This window comes from Phocoena phocoena, chromosome 13, assembly GCF_963924675.1.
Source record: "Phocoena phocoena chromosome 13, mPhoPho1.1, whole genome shotgun sequence".
Taxonomy (NCBI): Eukaryota; Metazoa; Chordata; class Mammalia; order Artiodactyla; family Phocoenidae; genus Phocoena; species Phocoena phocoena.
In genome coordinates, this window is record NC_089231.1 from 50,247,271 (window position 1) to 50,266,706 (window position 19,436).

At 41.8% G+C, this 19,436-nt stretch overlaps 1 protein-coding gene across 1 annotated transcript in view; it reads right to left on the reverse strand.

The window, feature by feature from the left end:
- LAMA3 (laminin subunit alpha 3) overlaps positions 1–19,436 on the reverse strand; it is a 240,568-nt gene that overhangs the window by 18,475 nt on the left and 202,657 nt on the right. Inside the window, exons 56-66 of the mRNA XM_065889461.1 lie at positions 16,340–16,510; positions 14,753–14,904; positions 14,428–14,590; positions 13,868–14,001; positions 12,870–13,014; positions 10,685–10,804; positions 10,024–10,157; positions 4,289–4,406; positions 3,778–3,918; positions 1,032–1,171; positions 386–517 (exon numbers count right to left, since the gene is read on the reverse strand). Of these exons, the coding sequence (XP_065745533.1) occupies positions 386–517; positions 1,032–1,171; positions 3,778–3,918; positions 4,289–4,406; positions 10,024–10,157; positions 10,685–10,804; positions 12,870–13,014; positions 13,868–14,001; positions 14,428–14,590; positions 14,753–14,904; positions 16,340–16,510 (1,550 nt within the window). The remainder of the gene's footprint in view (positions 1–385; positions 518–1,031; positions 1,172–3,777; positions 3,919–4,288; positions 4,407–10,023; positions 10,158–10,684; positions 10,805–12,869; positions 13,015–13,867; positions 14,002–14,427; positions 14,591–14,752; positions 14,905–16,339; positions 16,511–19,436) is intronic.

Sequence of the window (19,436 nt, forward strand, 5' to 3'; positions counted from 1 at the left end):
AGTAGGAAAATCTCACGGGTAAATCTGCTTTACCTGATGATTATTGCTGAGCCCTGATGGCAGCTCACAAGCTCCTAACAGGCTGCCTAAGGTTCATGACCAGTCCTGGGCTCTCCCTCTGCCCAGGGGAGAGTTTTGCTCTTATCTAAAAGGCCATAATGTGAAAGTAAATTTTAATTAAACCTTTTCCAAGGTTGTGTTCCAAGGCTGCTCCTACGAAGGTAGGATGAGCCCAGAAGCTTTCAGTTAGTTTGCTTTTAATGTGTTTAGCGTGCCAAAGAGGTCATCTTGAAAGTCAGCGGGATGAGATGCAGCCCTCCATGACAAGTCCCCTGGGTCACAGGCCATTCTCATCAGCTGTACACGCACAGAAAACGGCACCCACCTCTGGATGAAAACGTTGCTGATGCAGCCCTCAAAATAACTCCCACCCAGACGCAGGGATTGCTGGGAATTTGAAAAGCCTAGCAGCCTTTGGTTATTTTTCAGAGACTGGTCATCAATGAGGAGCCGGAGCCTAAAAAAAAAGGAGGTAAACGAAACAGGAGTGAGAAGAGCTGGGGAAAACGATTCTCGCCAGGTGGGCAACTGAGTGTCCTTGATTCAGACGCAAAATCTTCTACCTGAAATAACTCACTAAACTTTTTTTTTTTTTTTTTTTTGCGGTACGCGGGCCTCTCACTGTTGTGGTCTCTCCCGTTGTGGAGCACAGGCTCCGGACGCGCAGGCTCAGAGGCCATGGCTCACAGGCCCAGCCGCCCCGCGGCATGCGGGATCCTCCCAGACCGGGGCACGAACCCGTGTCCCCTGCATCGGCAGGCGGACCCTCAACCACTGCGCCCCCAGGGAAGCCCAACTGTTGATTTTTTAAATGAGAAAATTGATATAAAACCAGGCAGAAGGCCAAGATTTACTAGTAAAATAGTGTCAATGCTAAGGCCAAATATTTCTCAGAAAAGATACTAGAAGATTCCATTAAACGAAATAAAGTAAAATTCTTAGCGCTCTGGCAGAAGAGCCATTCCACTCACCCAGAGTTGTCACTTATTACGGACACGTAATGCAGTAAACCATCCATGTACGTCTGTGGAGATGTGAAAATTGGGCTGCTGCTGTCCCTGGTGCTCAGTTCAATGTGGCCATCTTCCAGGATGACCTGTAGGCTGCTTGCCTAAAATCATCACAGAACGTACCCATCAGTGCAGTCCATCTGCATTTAATGATTATGAATGTATTAATACTGAATATATGATCAAAACTAGGTACACAGGATGTTTTGACCCCAATGTTTTGACTTTGCTCTTTTGATCTAAAGATTATTTTTGAATATTTGGACTCCACATTTATGAATGTAAAAATCTTAAGCAAATTATTCCAACACTGATGAATCTGTCAAAAGCATTTTATGGACCTATATTCATAAACCACCTTAATTTCTCCATCAAATTTTTTTAAATAAATTGATCCAGGCATTCCTTTTTTAAAATTTTATTTATTTAATTGATTGGCTGTGTTGGGTCTTAGTTGCGGCACAAGGGCTCTTGGTTGCGGCACGTGGGCTTCTCTCTAGTTGTGGCTTGTGGGTTTATCTCTCTCTAGTTGTGACACACAGCCTCCAGGGCACGTGGGCTCTGTAGTTGTGGTGTGTGAGCTCAGTAGCTGTGGCGTGGCGGGCTTAGTTGCTCCATGGCACGTGGGATCTTAGATCCCTGACCAGGGATTGAACCCACATCCCCTGCATTGGAATGCAGATTCTTTACCACTGGACCACCAGGGAAGTCCCTTAATTTCTCCATCAATTATACAAAACAGTTAAAATATTTCTAAATTTTCCTATTTTCACTATCATTTTGCTGAAGTTATTTTCGCCAGCATCGATGTTCTTCTGAATACATTTTTACAACAAAGACTTGATTCATCAATTTATTTTCATAGATGATTACAACAATAGCTTCTCTTCAGTCATGAATTTTTTACTTTCGGATCCTAATTTCTAGGAGGTTCAATTTTCCAAGGTCAAATTCTGAAGATCCAAAATTTGGCAAGATGATTTGATTCTTTCTGTCAATTCTTAATTTTTAAAAATGTGTTGTAGTTTTAGCAGTTGTCATTTAAATTTTGTTAATTTTTTTTCCTACCAGGTACGATTTTTGCAGTTTTCAACCAGATGTGATTTGTCAGTGAGCTTTTAGCCTAAAACAATTTTTATAGTGTGTGGTTGTAGCCATTGTCAATTTCACTTTATGTTGATTTTTTTTCAATTGGCAATATTCATTATAAACTGGATAAAAGAAGGCTAATTGAAATGTATTCCTTAGCTAATCCATTAAGAAGTTGAGGGCAGTGTTCCTAGGATATTTGAAGGGTTCCTGCATTGTCCAGGAGTGACCTCATCTTTTTTTTTTGATCTCATCTTTTGCTAAGCCCATTCTTCCCCCTGTTTTGGACCATTTTGTATGTTGGGTACTAAGTGTCCCCACTCTTGGTAGAGGAAACAAGGAGTGTGTGTCAAAAGAGCTGGGTCAAAACATCCTGCTCTGATGGAAAAGCCACTCTCACAATCTAAATGTTGGCATGTGCTTTTTCAGGGGTATTTTTTTTTTTTACATCTTTATTGGAGTATAATCGCTTTACAATGGTGTGTTAGTTTCTGCTTTATAACAAAGTGAATCAGTTATACATATACATATGTTCCCATATCTCTTCCCTCTTGCGTCTCCCTCCCTCCCACCCTCCCTATCCCACCCCTCTAGGTGGTCACAAAGCACCGAGCTGATTTCCATGTGCTATGCGGCTGCTTCCCACTAGCTATCTAACTTACGTCTGGTAGTGTGTATATGTCCATGCCACTCTCTCGCTTTGTCACAGCTCACCCTTCCCCCTCCCCATATCCTCAAGTCCATTCTCTAGTAGGTCTGTGTCTTTATTCCGGTCTTACCCCTAGGTCCTTCATGACATTTTCTTTTCTTAAATTCCATATATATGTGTTAGCATATGGTATTTGTTTTGTTTTTAAAAAAAGATCTCGAACTGCTGATGAACAAAGATAGCAAGAGAGGAGAAGCGTTCTACTACGACATAGCCACAGAGGCAGCTATGTCCTTCCTTACAACATATACTAGTTGTCCGTTGTGCTGGCAATCCTGAAGAAACAAATCCAAGAAGAACAGTGTCCTACTTCTACTTCTATTTTAAAGTCCCACTGGTTCCACTAGGCGATTTCTGAGTATTAGCTGACTTTTACGCCTACATGACCACACCGGCTAAATCCTCTTAAGTTATAGAATCTCTGTGGCTTGTTGTACAGGAACAAAGAGCAAAGGACCTTACTGTCTCCCATTCTCCGATGTAAATATTGTCCAACTAGCTGCTGCTGCTAAAAAAGGAATCTGAAGAGCTACCTTGTGTGGAATAACAAAGGAATAATGGGGGTACATTCTGATTCTTTTCTTAGATCTAAAAATTAAAGCTACATTATTACTTATAACAGTTCTAATTCACCTTCACTCACAAAATATACCTAAAAGAATGAAAATGAGTTCATGAATACACACAAATTCAATTCTGTGAACTATAGTGTATTTTCTAAGCCTGATTTCTTTTAGGACCTACCCCAGGATGGGCAACAGCTTCCATGTTTGAAATCCACAATAGTATTTACTGTGTGAGGATAGATAAAATGCCCAACAAATTTACCTTCAAAATCCCTCTACTGTTTTTGACATCAAACCTGAGTCAGGTTTAAATCTTGTTCAGTATTCATACAATATTTCATACCCCTGTCTGATGATTTAATAAGATGCCACTGGGTTGGAAGGTCTGAAACCCAAAGGAGGCCTGGAAGTGGCTGGGCAACGGGAAGTCCAAATTGGTGAAGCTCAACTGCCCTCCCCTGGAGAATGAGGCAGATCGCACGAGCTGAAACGAAAACACGGAATAAATTACCGGCACTGTAATTATGTCATGGCTGAAATACAGTATCTTAACCTACGTCACCTCACTCGAACCAGTCCATGTGATCCATGGGAAGAAACAGTTTGCTTGTCTGCATGGTAATTTACCAATCATCTGTACGTTTTTGTGTGTACAGCTGGTATTCCTACTTTCCTACAAATTTAATATGCAAGCCTGAAGAGGTTTTGCAAGTACGTGGGGAGTGTAATAAATGAACCAGTTCACAGTAACACTGTGTGCTACCAGAAAACGTCAAAAGTTGGTGTGTTAACGAATGCCTAGCACGGGTTAGCTGGGGAGCATTCCTTTGCGAGGTTTGGAACTCTTCACTTACCTTCCAGTCTTCCGAGCACTTTTTTGTTACGCCCACAGTATCATTCAGTCTAACGACACCAGTGGTCTTCTTCAGGTTTTTCATGCAGCCTCGGAAAGCAGGTGTAGAAATGTTAAACCTGATGTGGGATTCGAGAAAACGGGAGAGATGGACCACGGCAGGCTTGACGGGGAACTGGAGCTGAAACACGGCACTCATTCCCTACTACTTGTCACCCACGAACAAGTACATGTTTTACGCTTATCTCTTCTCATGGGATTTCTAGAATGCTACTTATTTTGCGATGCTAGGGAAATCTATTTCCTTTCTGTGTGATTTGCATTCTCAGCTTTAAAAGTGAACACAACAACGTTGACAGAAGAATGGCCAGCGTCCCCAAAAGGTATAGAAGTTGTACAATATCTGGAATTGCTCCTCCGTCCCCTCCCGGAGTCATGGTAACGCATCATGAATTAAAAGTATATTAATAACTTAATATACTATAAATATATATTCAATATTAATAACCTAATAAGTAACTTATAAGAGCCAGAAATACTGTAGAAAACTCTTTGCTCTTTTTTTCCTGTCCACGTTTAAGTCAGCCACGGTAAACGCAGAAGAAACAAACTATTACTTTTTGGTCCTAGTCAATTATGAAAAATGCGGCTTGGTATTTAATCAGTGCCAAGCTGGAACAATGGAAAGCATTGTCTGGCCTCGTATGCTGTATCCACCACCTCCTAACTGTGCAAGCTGGGCAAGAGGTCATTGTGAGGATTAAACAAGTTAACATCCAGGAAGTGCTTGGAACCCTCCGTGGCATGTGGTCATGAACATGCACTCAGGAGGTGCTTCTAAGAGGGGCTGCTCTGGAGCCACGGACTCTGGAGCCAGGCTGCGTGGGTTCGAGGCCTGTCCCTGCTGCCTTCTCTGTGCTTCTGTTTCCTCGTTTATACAATGTGCATGTGGTAATCTGCTTCCCAGGGTTGTCCTGAGTTTAAATGAGATATTACGCGTTAACACACTCAAGTGGTAGCCGGTACAGAGAAAGGACTCGGCGTGAGACGGCATCGTCTGTAACTATCCCCACATCAGTGCATCATTATAACGAAGCAATTTCTAAAGCAGCTCTTCCTACGTGGCTGCTTTGACATTTCCCCTTTGATTTGACTTTGGGATCTGTCTGGAGCTGACGTCACATAAAAACATTCACATACGTGAAATGACTGAAGTCCGGGCAAATATTTGTGTTTCTTAAGCAAATGATGTACTAAGAGAAACGCAAAGCTGACTGCATTATAAATCCCTAAAGCAGCTCACTTTTCTAAATGGAAAGGGGTCTGCCTATTTTTATTCAATTCATTGTAAAGACCTGAGCTACAAGTAATATGCATAAAATTAAATTTCATTAAAAGGAAAAGGAAGAAATGAATCCTCACTGGCATTACAGCACGAGCTTGATTATTTTATAAAGTTGGCTTCCTGCCTCAGGAAAGGAGGAAAGTTCATTGCTGGAGCTCGTCTATTTATACATATATTTAGATGCATTCTCTCTCTCTCGGGTTTCAACATGTTTTAGACTCATCAGCGTCTCCTGATTCCTTTTTTCCATAAAGCAGAGGTTGGAGGAAGCATAGGGTGGCAGAAGAGTAAAGGGGAAAGAAAGGCCACCGACAGATATGGAGCACCTGTTTTGTGCAAGGTACTATTATCGGATCCTCACAATAACCTTTCGAAGGAGATATTTTCTTACCTGACATTATTAAGCACTTACCATGTGCCAGGCACTGTGCTAACTCCTTTACTCTGAATCTCACAACCACTCTCAGAGTTAGACCATCACTATGCCCACATTGCAGATGTACAAGGAGGCTTGGGAAGGTTAAGTGACTTGCACGAAGTCATACAGCAGGAAGTGGGCAGCATCGGGATCTGCGTGGTCAGCGTGTCGCACAAACTTGTGTGACCTGAAGCCCTTGCTCTCTACGCTTATACGGTTGTGTACCCACAGCACTGGAATGATCCTGACTCTTTCTTTAAGGAACAGTTGTCCACAGCAGAAGTGTTAAGAGGAAAGATTTATTTCCACTATTTTTTGAGGTGTTCTTGTTACTCTGGCTCATCTGAGGGCCTAGAGTTCCACGTTTGCTCCAGGATTCTGGGTCTGAGCACACTTGCTAGAGGACCATGACTGCGGAGGAGCGTAGGCTGTGGTATGAATGGGTTAATACGCTGGGGTATGTGTACACACCATGGGCCAACCGGTTCACAAAGGCTTAGCCTGGTCCTACCTGCCGTGGGCTGATCTCAGAGAGCATAAGAGCGAAATCTAATACCAAACTCCATGTTGGGTATCAGTAAATGCCCAGCAGATCCCTGCCTGATGTTTACTTTTGGAATCATTTTCATTTTAATGTTATATTATTATACTCTGTGATGCAATGATGTAGGTCCGCAGGAAGTATTTCTTGTTGGTCTGAGGCCCTCTGGCATAATTAGGGAGGATTTCCTCTTCTCATGGGAAGCAGATGGGATTAACAGATTGTGACTTCTGACTGTAATCCTGAACAAGTCATTCCAAGATCTGGGTCCCCATTCCCAGAAGGTACACTACAGGGAGAGAGGAGAAAACACCACACCCACAAGCTCTCTTGTCAAAGCTACTGTGTTTAGAGATTACACGAGGCTTGCTTCTCTCCACATTAGGTTCAAGCACTGACTGTCTTCCACTAACGCCAGGGGTCGGGGCGTCTCCCTCCTTTGAAAGAACTGCTGGGTTCTCAGGAGAAATCCTCTGTGACCCACGTCAGAGGGGGTTCTCAGGACTCTGAACCATCAAGGACAGCAGCAGAGGGATGAAGCAGGGCCAGAAACAGCTGAATATTGTTTAGCGTGTTACTTATGAGAGAGTAAAAGCTCAGTGAAATCTTTCAATTGGCCTCTGTCTCCTGTATGTTCCATGTCATTGTGGTTTGAATCAATAATCGAAGTATAAACTTGCCCAGAAAATGGAAACAGTCCTTAAAACAAATGACTAGGAAGATTCTATATGTCTATCTGTACATATATGTATAACGACATCCATGTGTATTTCTTTAATGGACAGAGATAAAAAGTCAAAGAAAGGCTGAGTGTTGACTTAACCCAAGGTCACCCCGCTGTTTGGTGGCTGAGCCGAAACTAGAACCTTTTCTTTGGATCCTCACCCACTACTTTTCTCTAGGAAACCTTGCTTGGTTGGCACCCACATTGCTGTCTGTGGACCTTCCGCTGACACCACACGGAGGCAAACCACCAACCAGTGGCTCTCGTATCGCCGCTGAGAATCCCTCACGGCTCTGGGAGCCCACCTGCCCGTCTAATCTCAATGGCCACCTGTTCCCAAGCTTTGTTCATCCTTTCTCCAGCCTGGTCTTCTCTGCAAAGGTCCAGGCCTTCTGTCCCACCCCTTCTGGGCATCTCCACCTGCTGTCTCCTGGGCTCCTGGGACTCAGCCTGAGACTGAACTCACTGCCCTGTTTCTCTGCTGGTTTTGGCCATCTGTCCAAGCGCTAGATCAAAGCCCAGGTGTCCCTCTTGAGTGCTCCCCGAACCCAAGCAACCATTTAGCACTGCCCATCCACTGCCCTAAGTATATTGGGACTCCACTTCCTTTTCCCCATCTGCACTGTCATTTCTGTGGTCGGGCCACCCGCCTCTCTCACCTCTGTTACACTCATCTTCCAACCTTTCTACCTGCCTCTGCCTTTCCCCTCTTAATCCAATCTCCTCCCTGCACCAGAACAAGCTACTGAAAACCCAAATCTGATCATGTCCTTTCTCTGCTGGAGCCCCCAATGGTTCCTTACTGTGACTTTCAAGATCCTCTGTGGTCTGGTCCCTGCTTCCCACACCAGCCATGTGTGGCAACCCTGGCCAGCTTCATGGTGTCCTCTTGAGAGTTCACACTTTCTCCAGTTCTTATCTCCTCACATATGGTGACTTTCGTATGTCAGCGTCTTTCAGGTCTAGCCAGAGACCACTTTCCTGATACCCCAACTGGGTGGATTCCCTCCCCGGGCCCTCTATCACCCTGAGCTTCCCCTCTGATGGCACTGGCCTCATTCTACCGTCTCCCTTCCGCTATACTTGAGGCTCTGCCCTGTTCGCTGTTGTCATCCCAACACCGACCACACTGCCTGACGTCACTAGACACCCAGTGAGCGCTTGTATAATGAACAAATAAATGATAGCCTCAGATGCGTGCCATGGTGCTACCTGAGGTTACTCTATTTATTACACTTAATTGAATAAAACCAAGATTATTGGCCATTCATAACTAGCTATTCACGGTTGAATTGCTATTTAACACTGATAATATTAAATATTAATATCACCTCTTTGGCTTTCAATTTCTTCAGTAAAGTTCAGAGGTTACATACCACCATCTGCACGGTCCCTTCCACTTCAAGGAATCTAGGGAGTAAAGATACTCACTCCCAAACTCTATCAAAGTGCTGAACTCTCTCACCCATATTTCTGTCTTGGGGGGCAACCCCTAACAACTGTAACACAAAGATTAGTGCCTCCATCCTGAGGCTGGACAGCTGCTCAAACATGTAAGGAATTGAGAAGAAAGACCGCCTTTGCACAAGGCCTCATACGTCACACCCAGTGCTCTTCCAACTGACTAATAACAGCAAGAGAGTTAACTTGCCTCAGATCTTGTATAAAAGTAATCATCACCAAACGTTTTGGGAGTGCTCTTAGCTTAGTCATGAGGCTGTACCACACACATCATTGCCAGCTATCTAAAAGCCTTTTTTGTAGGATGCACACATATTAATAAAATGTAAAAGTTATTTTTAAGTGTATCCTCAAAGTGGTGTTCGTTTTTCTCATTCAGGTTAAGCTTTACTTCCATTCAAATTAATTTAATTCATTCATGTACTCACTCATCCAAGAAACAGTTAGGCCCCTGGTCCATGCTCAATAAACGTAAGGGGGCAGGTGATACAGATGTGCCTTCCATCCTAGGAGGTACTTCCTGAAGGAGTGGCCCCAGCTTTCAGTGTCCAGGGCCGCCTGTCAGGCCAGGGGCTACCTGCTCTCTCCTCTGTGTCTTCAAGGGCCCCAGGCCACAGCCCCTGTTCTTACTGGCAGCGTTGTCAACACCAAGCCTACTCCTCATGGATTCTCTCCTCCCAGGAATGACAATGGGGGGGGGGGTGGCACACAATTCCCCCCCGGCCAGCCTCTTTCAAATGGCCAGTCCGGTTATCCAGTATTCACAGCCTGTTTTACTCTGCTGGCTAACACTATTAATCCTGAAAAGTTAATTCTTTGTGTTTGCTTTTTGCTAGAATTTAAAAAAGGTAGACCTTACCACTTCCCTGGTGGCGCTGTGGTTAAGAATCCACCTGCCAGTGCGGGGGACTTGGGTTCAAGCCAGGGAAGATCCCACATGCCACAGAGTAACTAAGCCCGTGAGCCACAACTACTGAGCCCACGCACCGCAGCTACTGAAGCCCGCGCACCTAGAGCCTGTGCTCCGCAGCAAGAGAAGCCACCACAATGAGAAGCCTGCGCACCGCGAGAAAGAGTAGCCCCCACTCGCCGCAACTAGAGAAAGCCCGCACGCAGCAACGAAGACCCAACGCAGCCAAAAGTAAATAAATAAAATCTACGTTAAAAAAAAAACGTAGACTAATCAGGAGCAATCATAACTCTGAAAAGAGGTGATCTGCTTCTTTCAAAGAAAAAAATCATCTTACCTTTCCCTGATTGAAATTGGAATTCCTCCCAGATAATATGTGCTGAAATCAAGTATATCACCTTCAATTTTAATGCTTTGAGAGTCCACGTTTATCCGCATAAGTTTTTGGGCTTTTCCAATTTTGATCAGAATCTGAGATAAAGGAGAGATGAATCAGCAAGCAATGAGAAATAAAAGAATCCTATTCACAGTGGTTCAGAGGGATTATGTGTTTGCCTTCCTTCAGGTTCATTTATATACGTGGTATATATACATGGGCTCCGAGCAGTAGCTCATTTGCATAAAATTATTAAAACACTTAAATAGAAATGTGTGCTTTTTTTTTTTTTTTAATTTTGTTATTTTTGGCTGTGCCATGCGGCTTGCAGGGTCTTAGTTCTTTGACCAGGGATCAAAACTGTGCCCTCGGCAGCGAAAGCGGAGGGCCCTAACCACTGGACCACCAGGGAATTCCCAAAATGTTTGCATTTGAAATTAATCATGTTTTATCTGTGCCACACAGATATTACATATTTCATGCCCAAAATGTTCAGATTTTAAAAGGACGTGTCTCTCAGTTAATAACTATACGTTCATCTGGTAATAGAAAAGGGTTCTGAGTACTGACTTAAGGACTGAGAACATTTAACAATTCAAATAAACAGACTCGAAGGATATACCAAATGATCTTTCCCGTCGTTTATGATGCCTCTAATTCCTTTTTCTTTTGGTTGCTCTGAATTCAGTTTGTATCGCACCATGAGACTGCCATCTTCTATATTTAGAGATATGAAGCGGTCCTAGAGCACGGAAACAATGTAGATTACCATAAGACTCGGGAAGAGCTATAACGCTGGAACCAGGGATGCTCTCAAATTCCAGACTGCTCTCAGCTTCAGCTGCCTCTTTAGTCCAAAGGAACAATAGTGCTGTAATATCCAACTCCGAGGATGGGTATGACGGGTAAATCTTGCAAATCATGTTACGCATCATATACAGTGGTTGGCACACAGGAAGGAAACAATAAATGCTAGCTATTGTCACAATTTTGTTTTATAACAATCTATAACCAGCATGTAAAAATGGAAACTGAAAAGCTACAGATCATTAATATCATTTGAAAATATGACTGCTACCTGTCGGAGAGAGGTAGGGTCTTCCTCAAACTCCAAACATTTTCCACCATGTGTTTTCTGACATATTCCTATGTCTCCTCTAGCTTTCACTTAAGTGTTGCTTGGGGACCCCAAATAGGGCCTCTTCCCTGCCACTACTCTCTTTGCCTTGGCAATCACAGTCACTTCTGTGGTTCCAATTCAGGTGTGCCCATGAGCCCAAATATTTTTCTCCAGCCTAGACCTGTCTTTTCAGGGCCAGGTCTGTACATCTGATTGCCTAATTGCTATTGCTTGCATGCCTCACAGATATCTCAAATTCAGAATATCTCTAACAGAACTTAGGTTCTACATGACTCCCAAGTCTGTCTCTCTGCGTTTCACCCTGTTCTCTTCTTTCTCTCTCTCTCTTGTCACTAATCACCTTGCTGAGCCAGCCACAAAGCCAGCCAGCCACAAACCTACTAGGGGTCATAATTGCATCCCCATCATGGTGTAAGGCACATACTTGAGCCAACCATTTCCTTAGTGGAAGGGTAAGCTGAAGAATGTCTGGTATAGGACTTGAAAGTTGGCTCTTACACAGTTTCCTGATGAAACTCTCTTTGAAGTCTACTTCCAGAGTCCTTACCTAAAAGGACAATCAGTCCTTATCTGGATCCTAAACCTTGCTCTTAGAAGCCAGTGAGGGTTCATCACACCCATAAATAATAGAATTGCATCCTACTTAACAGCAGCACTGGAGATAATTTTCTCTTATCTGGTTACTAATGGCATTTCATAAGTTTTCTTCTACTATAAGTAGTATTTCTTGTTCTTAGTCTCCCAGAACTTCGAAATGTAATACAAAGAAGACCTTGTTCTGGAAAACAACTGCCTTGCTCTGAAGATGCTGTGTGACTGCTCAGCTCTCTGCATTCTTCCGGCAGAGGTCAGGACCTCCCCAAACCATCAGAACTGGTTCAGCCTTGGAATCTCCTGAGGAGTCCAGACCAACCCCAGAGAGGAGAGTTGGACCAGGTCTGTGTCCCTACCCTGCAGACAGAAAGGTCTGGTAAAATCCCAAGCTCCATATCAATCCTGCATTCTCAGATGGGAGATCCCACGGGCTGATCCACATTTCTCCAACAAATACTACCTACGCAGCAGCTACAGAAGCACTCTGCTCTCGGGAGAGGTTAAGTCCAGCACCATCTACCAGCAGATGGCGCTGACGATCACTCATAGATGGTCACTTTTGGTCTTTTCTAAACTAGGAGACTTAAGTATGGCCTCTAGGAACCTTAGCTGCTTGAAAACAGAGAAGCTTCCTAGACCTGGCAAGTCAAGGGTCAGACAGAGACAAAATCCCATACAGCCTGGAAACAGTCCGACCAAGAACCAAACAGCAGGAGGTCAAACAGTCTTTCAGAGACCCCAGGAGGTCTTTTTACGTTTTTTAGGCAGAAAATAAGTAGATTACTAGGCAGATAGTAGTTTTCAAAGAATAAAACTGACAACACAAAAGAATGGGAAAGGGGCAATTTCTCCCACATTTTGGTGGCATCTTCTCAAGTTACGGATTACTTGCCTTACTAAAACACACACTCGCACAGGCAAAGAAAGTAGAATTGGGCCAAGGGAAAGAATGCAGCTAACATTCACACATTGTTTTTCAGATCCGTTGGTTGTTTGTAATAACCCAGTTACCCCCAAATTGCTCAAATGAATGGACATATTTGGTAGTATCTGGATGCTTGTTATAGATTACCTGGTTTTCTGCAAAGAACAGCAAACCTCTATCCACGGTGGTCTGAATTGTCTGTCCAAAGGTTGGGAAGGGAGCATTTGGTTGAGTTGGAACTCGAGCATAGCCTGTACCTTCAAAATAATTTTTGTCTGATTCTTCCTTTCTCCTGTGAACACCAATCATGGTAAGTTAGAACACAGCAGCAAAGGACTGCCAGGAAAGTGTTCTTATTAATACGAGAGGAAAAAGGGAGCAAAGCCCATGCAATCGAGTTGTCATGATTTTGTTAAAGAAGAAGAAACATCTTTTTAAAAAAATTTTTGTTGGAGTATAGTTGCTTTATAATGTTGTGTTAGTTTCTACTGTACAGCAAAGTGAATCAGCTATACATATATTCCCTCTTTTTTGGATTTCCTTCCCATTTAGGTCACCACAGCCCACTATTTCTCCTGGATGTGCACTTACACTCTATGATGATCAAACCCTAGCTCAACCCTAGGGATACTATTCAGGATTCCCTTTTGAAAATGTCTACTTAGGAAGATGTGGCCCAGCAGCTGAAGATCTTGCAATATAAGAAATTATTAACTTGAAATATAATTTTGTTCTGAGTAGTAAATACTCAGTCTGTCTCGTATTAGAATCTTCCAAATCTTTTAAACTATAGGGTAGGTCAGGAGCTCAAGGCAGCAACTTTCAAATAGGTTCATATGCCAAAGTCATGGTGTACTTTATGGACCACGATTTTTTTTTTGACGTTTACAGTAAATAAATAGTCTGTGCCTAAATCAGGTACCAACTAATGCTGAATATTTTGTGGTAGGAGGCACCAAAAATTGAAGAAAGATTTATTTTTTCAAAATCGAGAAAATTCTATAATCTAATATTTTATACAAATAAGGAAAAGACTTTTTCTTATTTAATTTACATTCCTTAAATAACAATTACACACATTTTATGTAATATAACTGCAAGCTACCGAAATCACAAAGAGACACCAGCTTATAGGTTTTATTTACCTTCTACAAGGCTCCACTTTTGTCGTGTTGAGATTGAAAGTCTTTTTGAAGTTGTACAAGCTCAGAACATTTTCATTGAGGTCATCTAATTCAATACAACCTTTGTATGGAGGGAATCTCAGTCTACTAGGAAGCTAAAAAAAACAAAACCAAAAAATCTTCCACTAATTGAACAAAGGACAATGAAAAGGCTGACCAGGAAACAGTATAACTCTATCACTTTTAACCATCAACATAACATAGCGGGTAAGCATGTTGACCCTAGAGCCAGATACTCTGGCTTTGCTATTTTCTAGCTGTCTGATCTTGGGCAGGTTATTCAACCTCTCTGTTTCAGTTTCCTCATCTGTGAAATAGGAAAGATAGTGATGCTTGTTTAAATTAATATACTTAAGCCTAGATCACTGCACATAAAAGAACTCAATGAGTGTTAGCCATTGTCACTGGATATCCTGTAAGAATACATAGTTAAATCCACTTTGTATATAACTGATTAAAACATCATTATGCCAAATTAAATTTTAAATATTTTCATTCCGTGAAAAAACATTCACACTTACTCTAAAATCAGACGGGTAACCTCCAACATAAAATACAACATTTTCAGGGTCCAAATCGAGGAGCGTATTGCTATCCCCACTATCCATGTCATGGAATTGAGGTGTTTCTGGCTTACTGGATGTGGCTTTTCGGGTGTAATTAAGCCTTGCAAACTGATAAATTCTGTTTAAAAATAAATTAGATAATAAAGTTATATAAAAATTTATGAGAAGATGAAAGAAATCAAAGCCAAAATACTAAAAATGGGGTTCAGAAATGCATACAATGAAAGTTTGGCGAGTGTAGGTCAGATTAACAAAGAGCAGTAACCAATCAGACTCGCACCTCTGGAATTTCACCCGGTCCATAACTGCCTCCTGAGTTTCGCTCCTGGTCAGGGTCTGGCCCACTTGGAGTTCAGCCTCGCGTCCTCCCAGGTTGTAGACACTCGTGAGCTGGCCATCTACGACTGCCATGCCTATGTAGTCCCTGGAGGCCTGGAGACAAAAAGGCCACCTCAGAGCACTTCACATACTGAATTCTCTCAACTTCCCATCCCAAGAGAGCGCATTTCTAATAACTAACAGCTTTCATTCAGTTCATCCTGGGCAGACAGAATGCATGAGGCGCACCCTGGTATAAGATAATACAGACAGCACAGTTAATTGACAATGTCTGTGCTGTTTTTGCTCTCATTATCATGAGGGCACTGATTTATCCACTCCTCCATTCTCTCAATCTGCAAATATTTGCCAAGCACCTGACATAAAGATGAACCATATACGGGTTCAGGCCTCCATTCCATTTTGTTCTGGTAAGGGAGATAAACCATGTACGTTATTCCAGCCCCATACAAGGTCCCCTCAACACTCTGGGCATGGCTGTTCACCCTGTGTTATCACGGTCAGCGACGTATGTACCTCACTTCCCTGTTAGAATGTGAGCACCTTAGGTAAAAACAAATTTTTGAAAACTGTGGTAAAATATATAACAACATGAAATTTACCATTTTAACCTGTTTTAAGTGTACATTAAGTACATTCAGGAAACAAATTTTTGTTTATCATAAATACAGGGTATGGTACCTAGTAGGTATATGGTATACATTTGCTGAGGGAGCAGTCATGTGCATTTTGCCATAATACAAAGCAAAAAGTCATGTCATAAGAAAGTTACAAATAAAGTCCCAATACCTTGAAGCATGAATGGGTGACCAGTAATAGTGCTGATTTTAGGAATCCTTAAATACGAAGTCCACAGTGACAGCCAACCATTTCCTAATTGCCCAGAATTTCTGAGAACCATGTTTCAGGAATTTCTTTTCCAATCATGTAGAATAACCTAGTCAGTGATTACCTTTTCCTCTGACACTTAGGTAGAATAGATGTATTTTAAGAGGAGGGATTAAAAGCTAAAATAAACTATTTGAAATGCCTGTAACAGTGGTGGTTTAAAGAATTTAGAATTATAGAGATGGGGCAACTGTATTTCTTACTAATGAGGCAGGAGAGGCTGCATTTCACTCTAGGCCTCATTCACAGATGGTCACCACCCCAGACACGTGGAAGGGTCTGCGGCTGGGCGCCCTGAGAAGAGGACAGAGTCCAGCACTATGAGGAAGAACTACTCTGATCTCCATGAAGCCTTGGTACTGCAGCCCTGGCTGTAAGGGGAGGGGTGCTGATCTTCAACCCCAGATGTGGACGTGCTCACGTGTACATACATGTGTGCCCACATGCCGGGCCCATCAGGCCAGGCCTCTCGATCCCCCAGCCAAGGACAATTGGTAATTGACGGGAGATCCCCCTGTGGAGCCATCAGAGGCGACGGCATTTCCTCCTGCTGCGTCAATGGCAGTGACACAGTCGTGTCACGCATCTCAAAAACCATATTCTGTTTTAAAAACAAGAGGAACGTCAAAGCAATACTTACATCTTTATTTCCGAGGTACATCACAAACATATTCTCGGTCCCCCCACTTTCTGTTGATTCAGGTCTTTGGAGAAACAAAGAAAGAGATGTGTATCCTTTCAAATCCTCCAGGTCATTTGGCAGCCGCACTTCCACTCCAGATTTACCATTGAACCTCATGGGGATGGCGACCTGCGAGGGACAAGATCCAGGGTGTTAGCTGTTCCAGATGAGGAAGGTGAGGGTGCTCAAGGTGGTGGCTTGTGAGTAGCTGCTCCCAAGTTATTATGATAGGGAGCAAAGGAGTGTGGATGCCTCCTAGGCCTGGAGTCTACACTCAGCTGCATGGGGAATAAAGCATTTGTGTTCTTCCTGCCTCAGCCGAGGGGCTTTGGGAAGCGCGTTTAGTCCTCTGTGCCAGCAACAGTAATCATCATAATAAATTATTACTATTATTGTCACTATGATGGCTATAATATTCATTTGTATTAACCCTACTGTTAAAATATTTCTATCATAATAATAATATATTAATATACAGAATAATATGGGCTTTAGATAATATATTATTATAATATAGGGTATTGTATTTATAGGGTTATAATACATACTAATAGGGTTAATATAATATTAAAATCCTATTATTAATATTATTATATATTATAGTATAATATAAAACTATATTATATGCAAAATATTATTAATAAGGTTATGATATTAATATTATATTAGCCTTACTAATAGGTATTATAGCCCTATTAATATATAAGATGAATATTATATAAATATAATAATTATTATTACTATTCCAAGCCTAGAAGGTTTTTGTGCAAATGAGCTAACATATATGGAAGCACTTAGCATGATACCTGGCATACAGTAGATGTACAATACATCAAAAATATTTTTTTTAAAACAGAACTCTTTAAGGAATCTTTTGCCATTAACATATTACCTGTTATATCTGCATTTATTACAGGCATTCAGTCCTTAAAAATATGTGCATCAGGGTTCTCTAGAATATGTGTCTTAAACTTAGGGTGAAGGACTATTTTTTTCCCTCGACTCTTCCCTGGATCAATACTTTTATAAAATATATGAGAAATTAAATTACTAAAAAATGAAATAAAGGAGGTATGCAAAATACACATCCACTGATCCCATGCTTGGATGTTGAAGCAATTCAAATTATTGAAAGTTTCTAAACATTTACTCTCAATTTTGTACTTATATATAACGGAGCAATAATTCAAGTTCTCTGACTAGCTCTGGTCTTTGGACCCCCTTGGGTAGCTCTGCATTAAAAACACAGAAAATAAATATTCTCTAACGATCTAAAGAATAACTCTAGGAATGATACTTACACCAGCTCTACATTTTATCTCCCAAGCATTTAAGTACTTATGGAGGACCTTGTATATGCAAGGCATCAGGCAGGGGGGCTTAGTGATGCATGAGCTGTAGTCTCTCCAAGGTGCCCACGACCGATGGAGCTCCCCTCCCCTACACTCACAGGCTCATTTTATGCCCTTCTCTTCTACTAGCCCTCTACCCTCCATATACCCCACACATCCTGAGTCTACCCATGCCCTTCTCCCTTTTGTCACCTGGAAAACTACTCATTAAAAAATTTTTTTAATTAAGAAAACATTTTATGGACAAGCCTCTTAGACAGCCTCATCCACCAGAGGGCAGACAGCAGAAGCAAGAAGAACTACAATCCTGCAGCCTGTGGAGCAAAAACCACATTCACAGAAAGATAGACAAGATGAAAAGGCAGAGGGCTATATACCAGATGAAGGAACAAGATAAAACTCCAGAATAACAACTAAATGAAGTGGAGACAGGCAACCTTCCAGAAAAAGAATTCAGAATAATGACAGTGAAGATGATCCAGGACCTCGGAAAAACAATGCAGGCAAAGATCGAGAAGATGCAAGAAATGTTTAACAAAGACCTGGAAGAATTAAAGAATAAATACCTAGAAGAATTAAAGAACAAACAAACAGAGATGAACAATCCAATAACTTAAATGAAAAATACACTAGAAGGAATCAATAGCAGAATAACTGAGGCAGAAGAACGGATAAGTGACCTGGAAGACAGAATGGTGAAATTCACTGCCACGGAACAGAATAAAGAAAAAAGAATAAAAAGAAATGAAGACAGCCTAAGAGACTTCTGGGACAACATTAAATGCAACAACATTTGCATTATAGGGGTCCCAGAAGGAGAAGAGAGAGAGAAAGGACCCAAGAAAATATTTGAAGAGATTATAATTGAAAACTTCCCTAACATGGGCAAGGGAATAGCCACCCAAGTCCAGGACGTGCAGAGAGTCCCATGCAGGATAAACCCAAGGAGAAACATGCTGAGACATATAATAATCAAACTGACAAAAATTAAAGAGAAAGAAAAATTATTGAAAGCAACAAGGGAAAAATGACAAATAACATACAAGGGAATTCCCATAAGCTTAACAGCTGACTTCTCAGCAGAAACTCTACAAGCCAGAAGGGAGTGGCATGATATATTTAAAGTGATGAAAGGGAAGAACCTACAACCAAGATTACTCTACCCAGCAAGGATCTCATTCAGATTCGACAGAGAAATCAAAAGCTTTACAGACAAGCAAAAGCTAAGAGAATTCAGCACCAGCACCACCAAACCAGCTCTACAACAAATGTTAAAGGAACTTCTCTAAGTGGGAAACACAAGAGAAGAAAAGGACCTACAAAAACAAACCCATAACAACTAAGAAAATGGTAATAGGAACATACATATCAATAATTACCTTAAACGTAAATCGATTAAATGCTCCAACCAAAAGACACAGGCTCGCTGAATGGATACAAAGACAAGACCCATATATATGCTGTCTACAAGAGACCCACTTCAGACCTAAGGACAAATACAGACTGAAAGTGAGGGGATGGAAAAAGATATTCCATGCAAATGGAAATCAAAAGAAAGCTGGAGGAGCAAGTCTCCTATCAGACAAAACAGACTTTAAAATAAAGAATGTTATAAGAGACAAGGAAGGACACTACATAATGATCAAGGGACCAATCCAAGAAGAAGATATAACAATTATGAATATATATGCACCCAATATAGG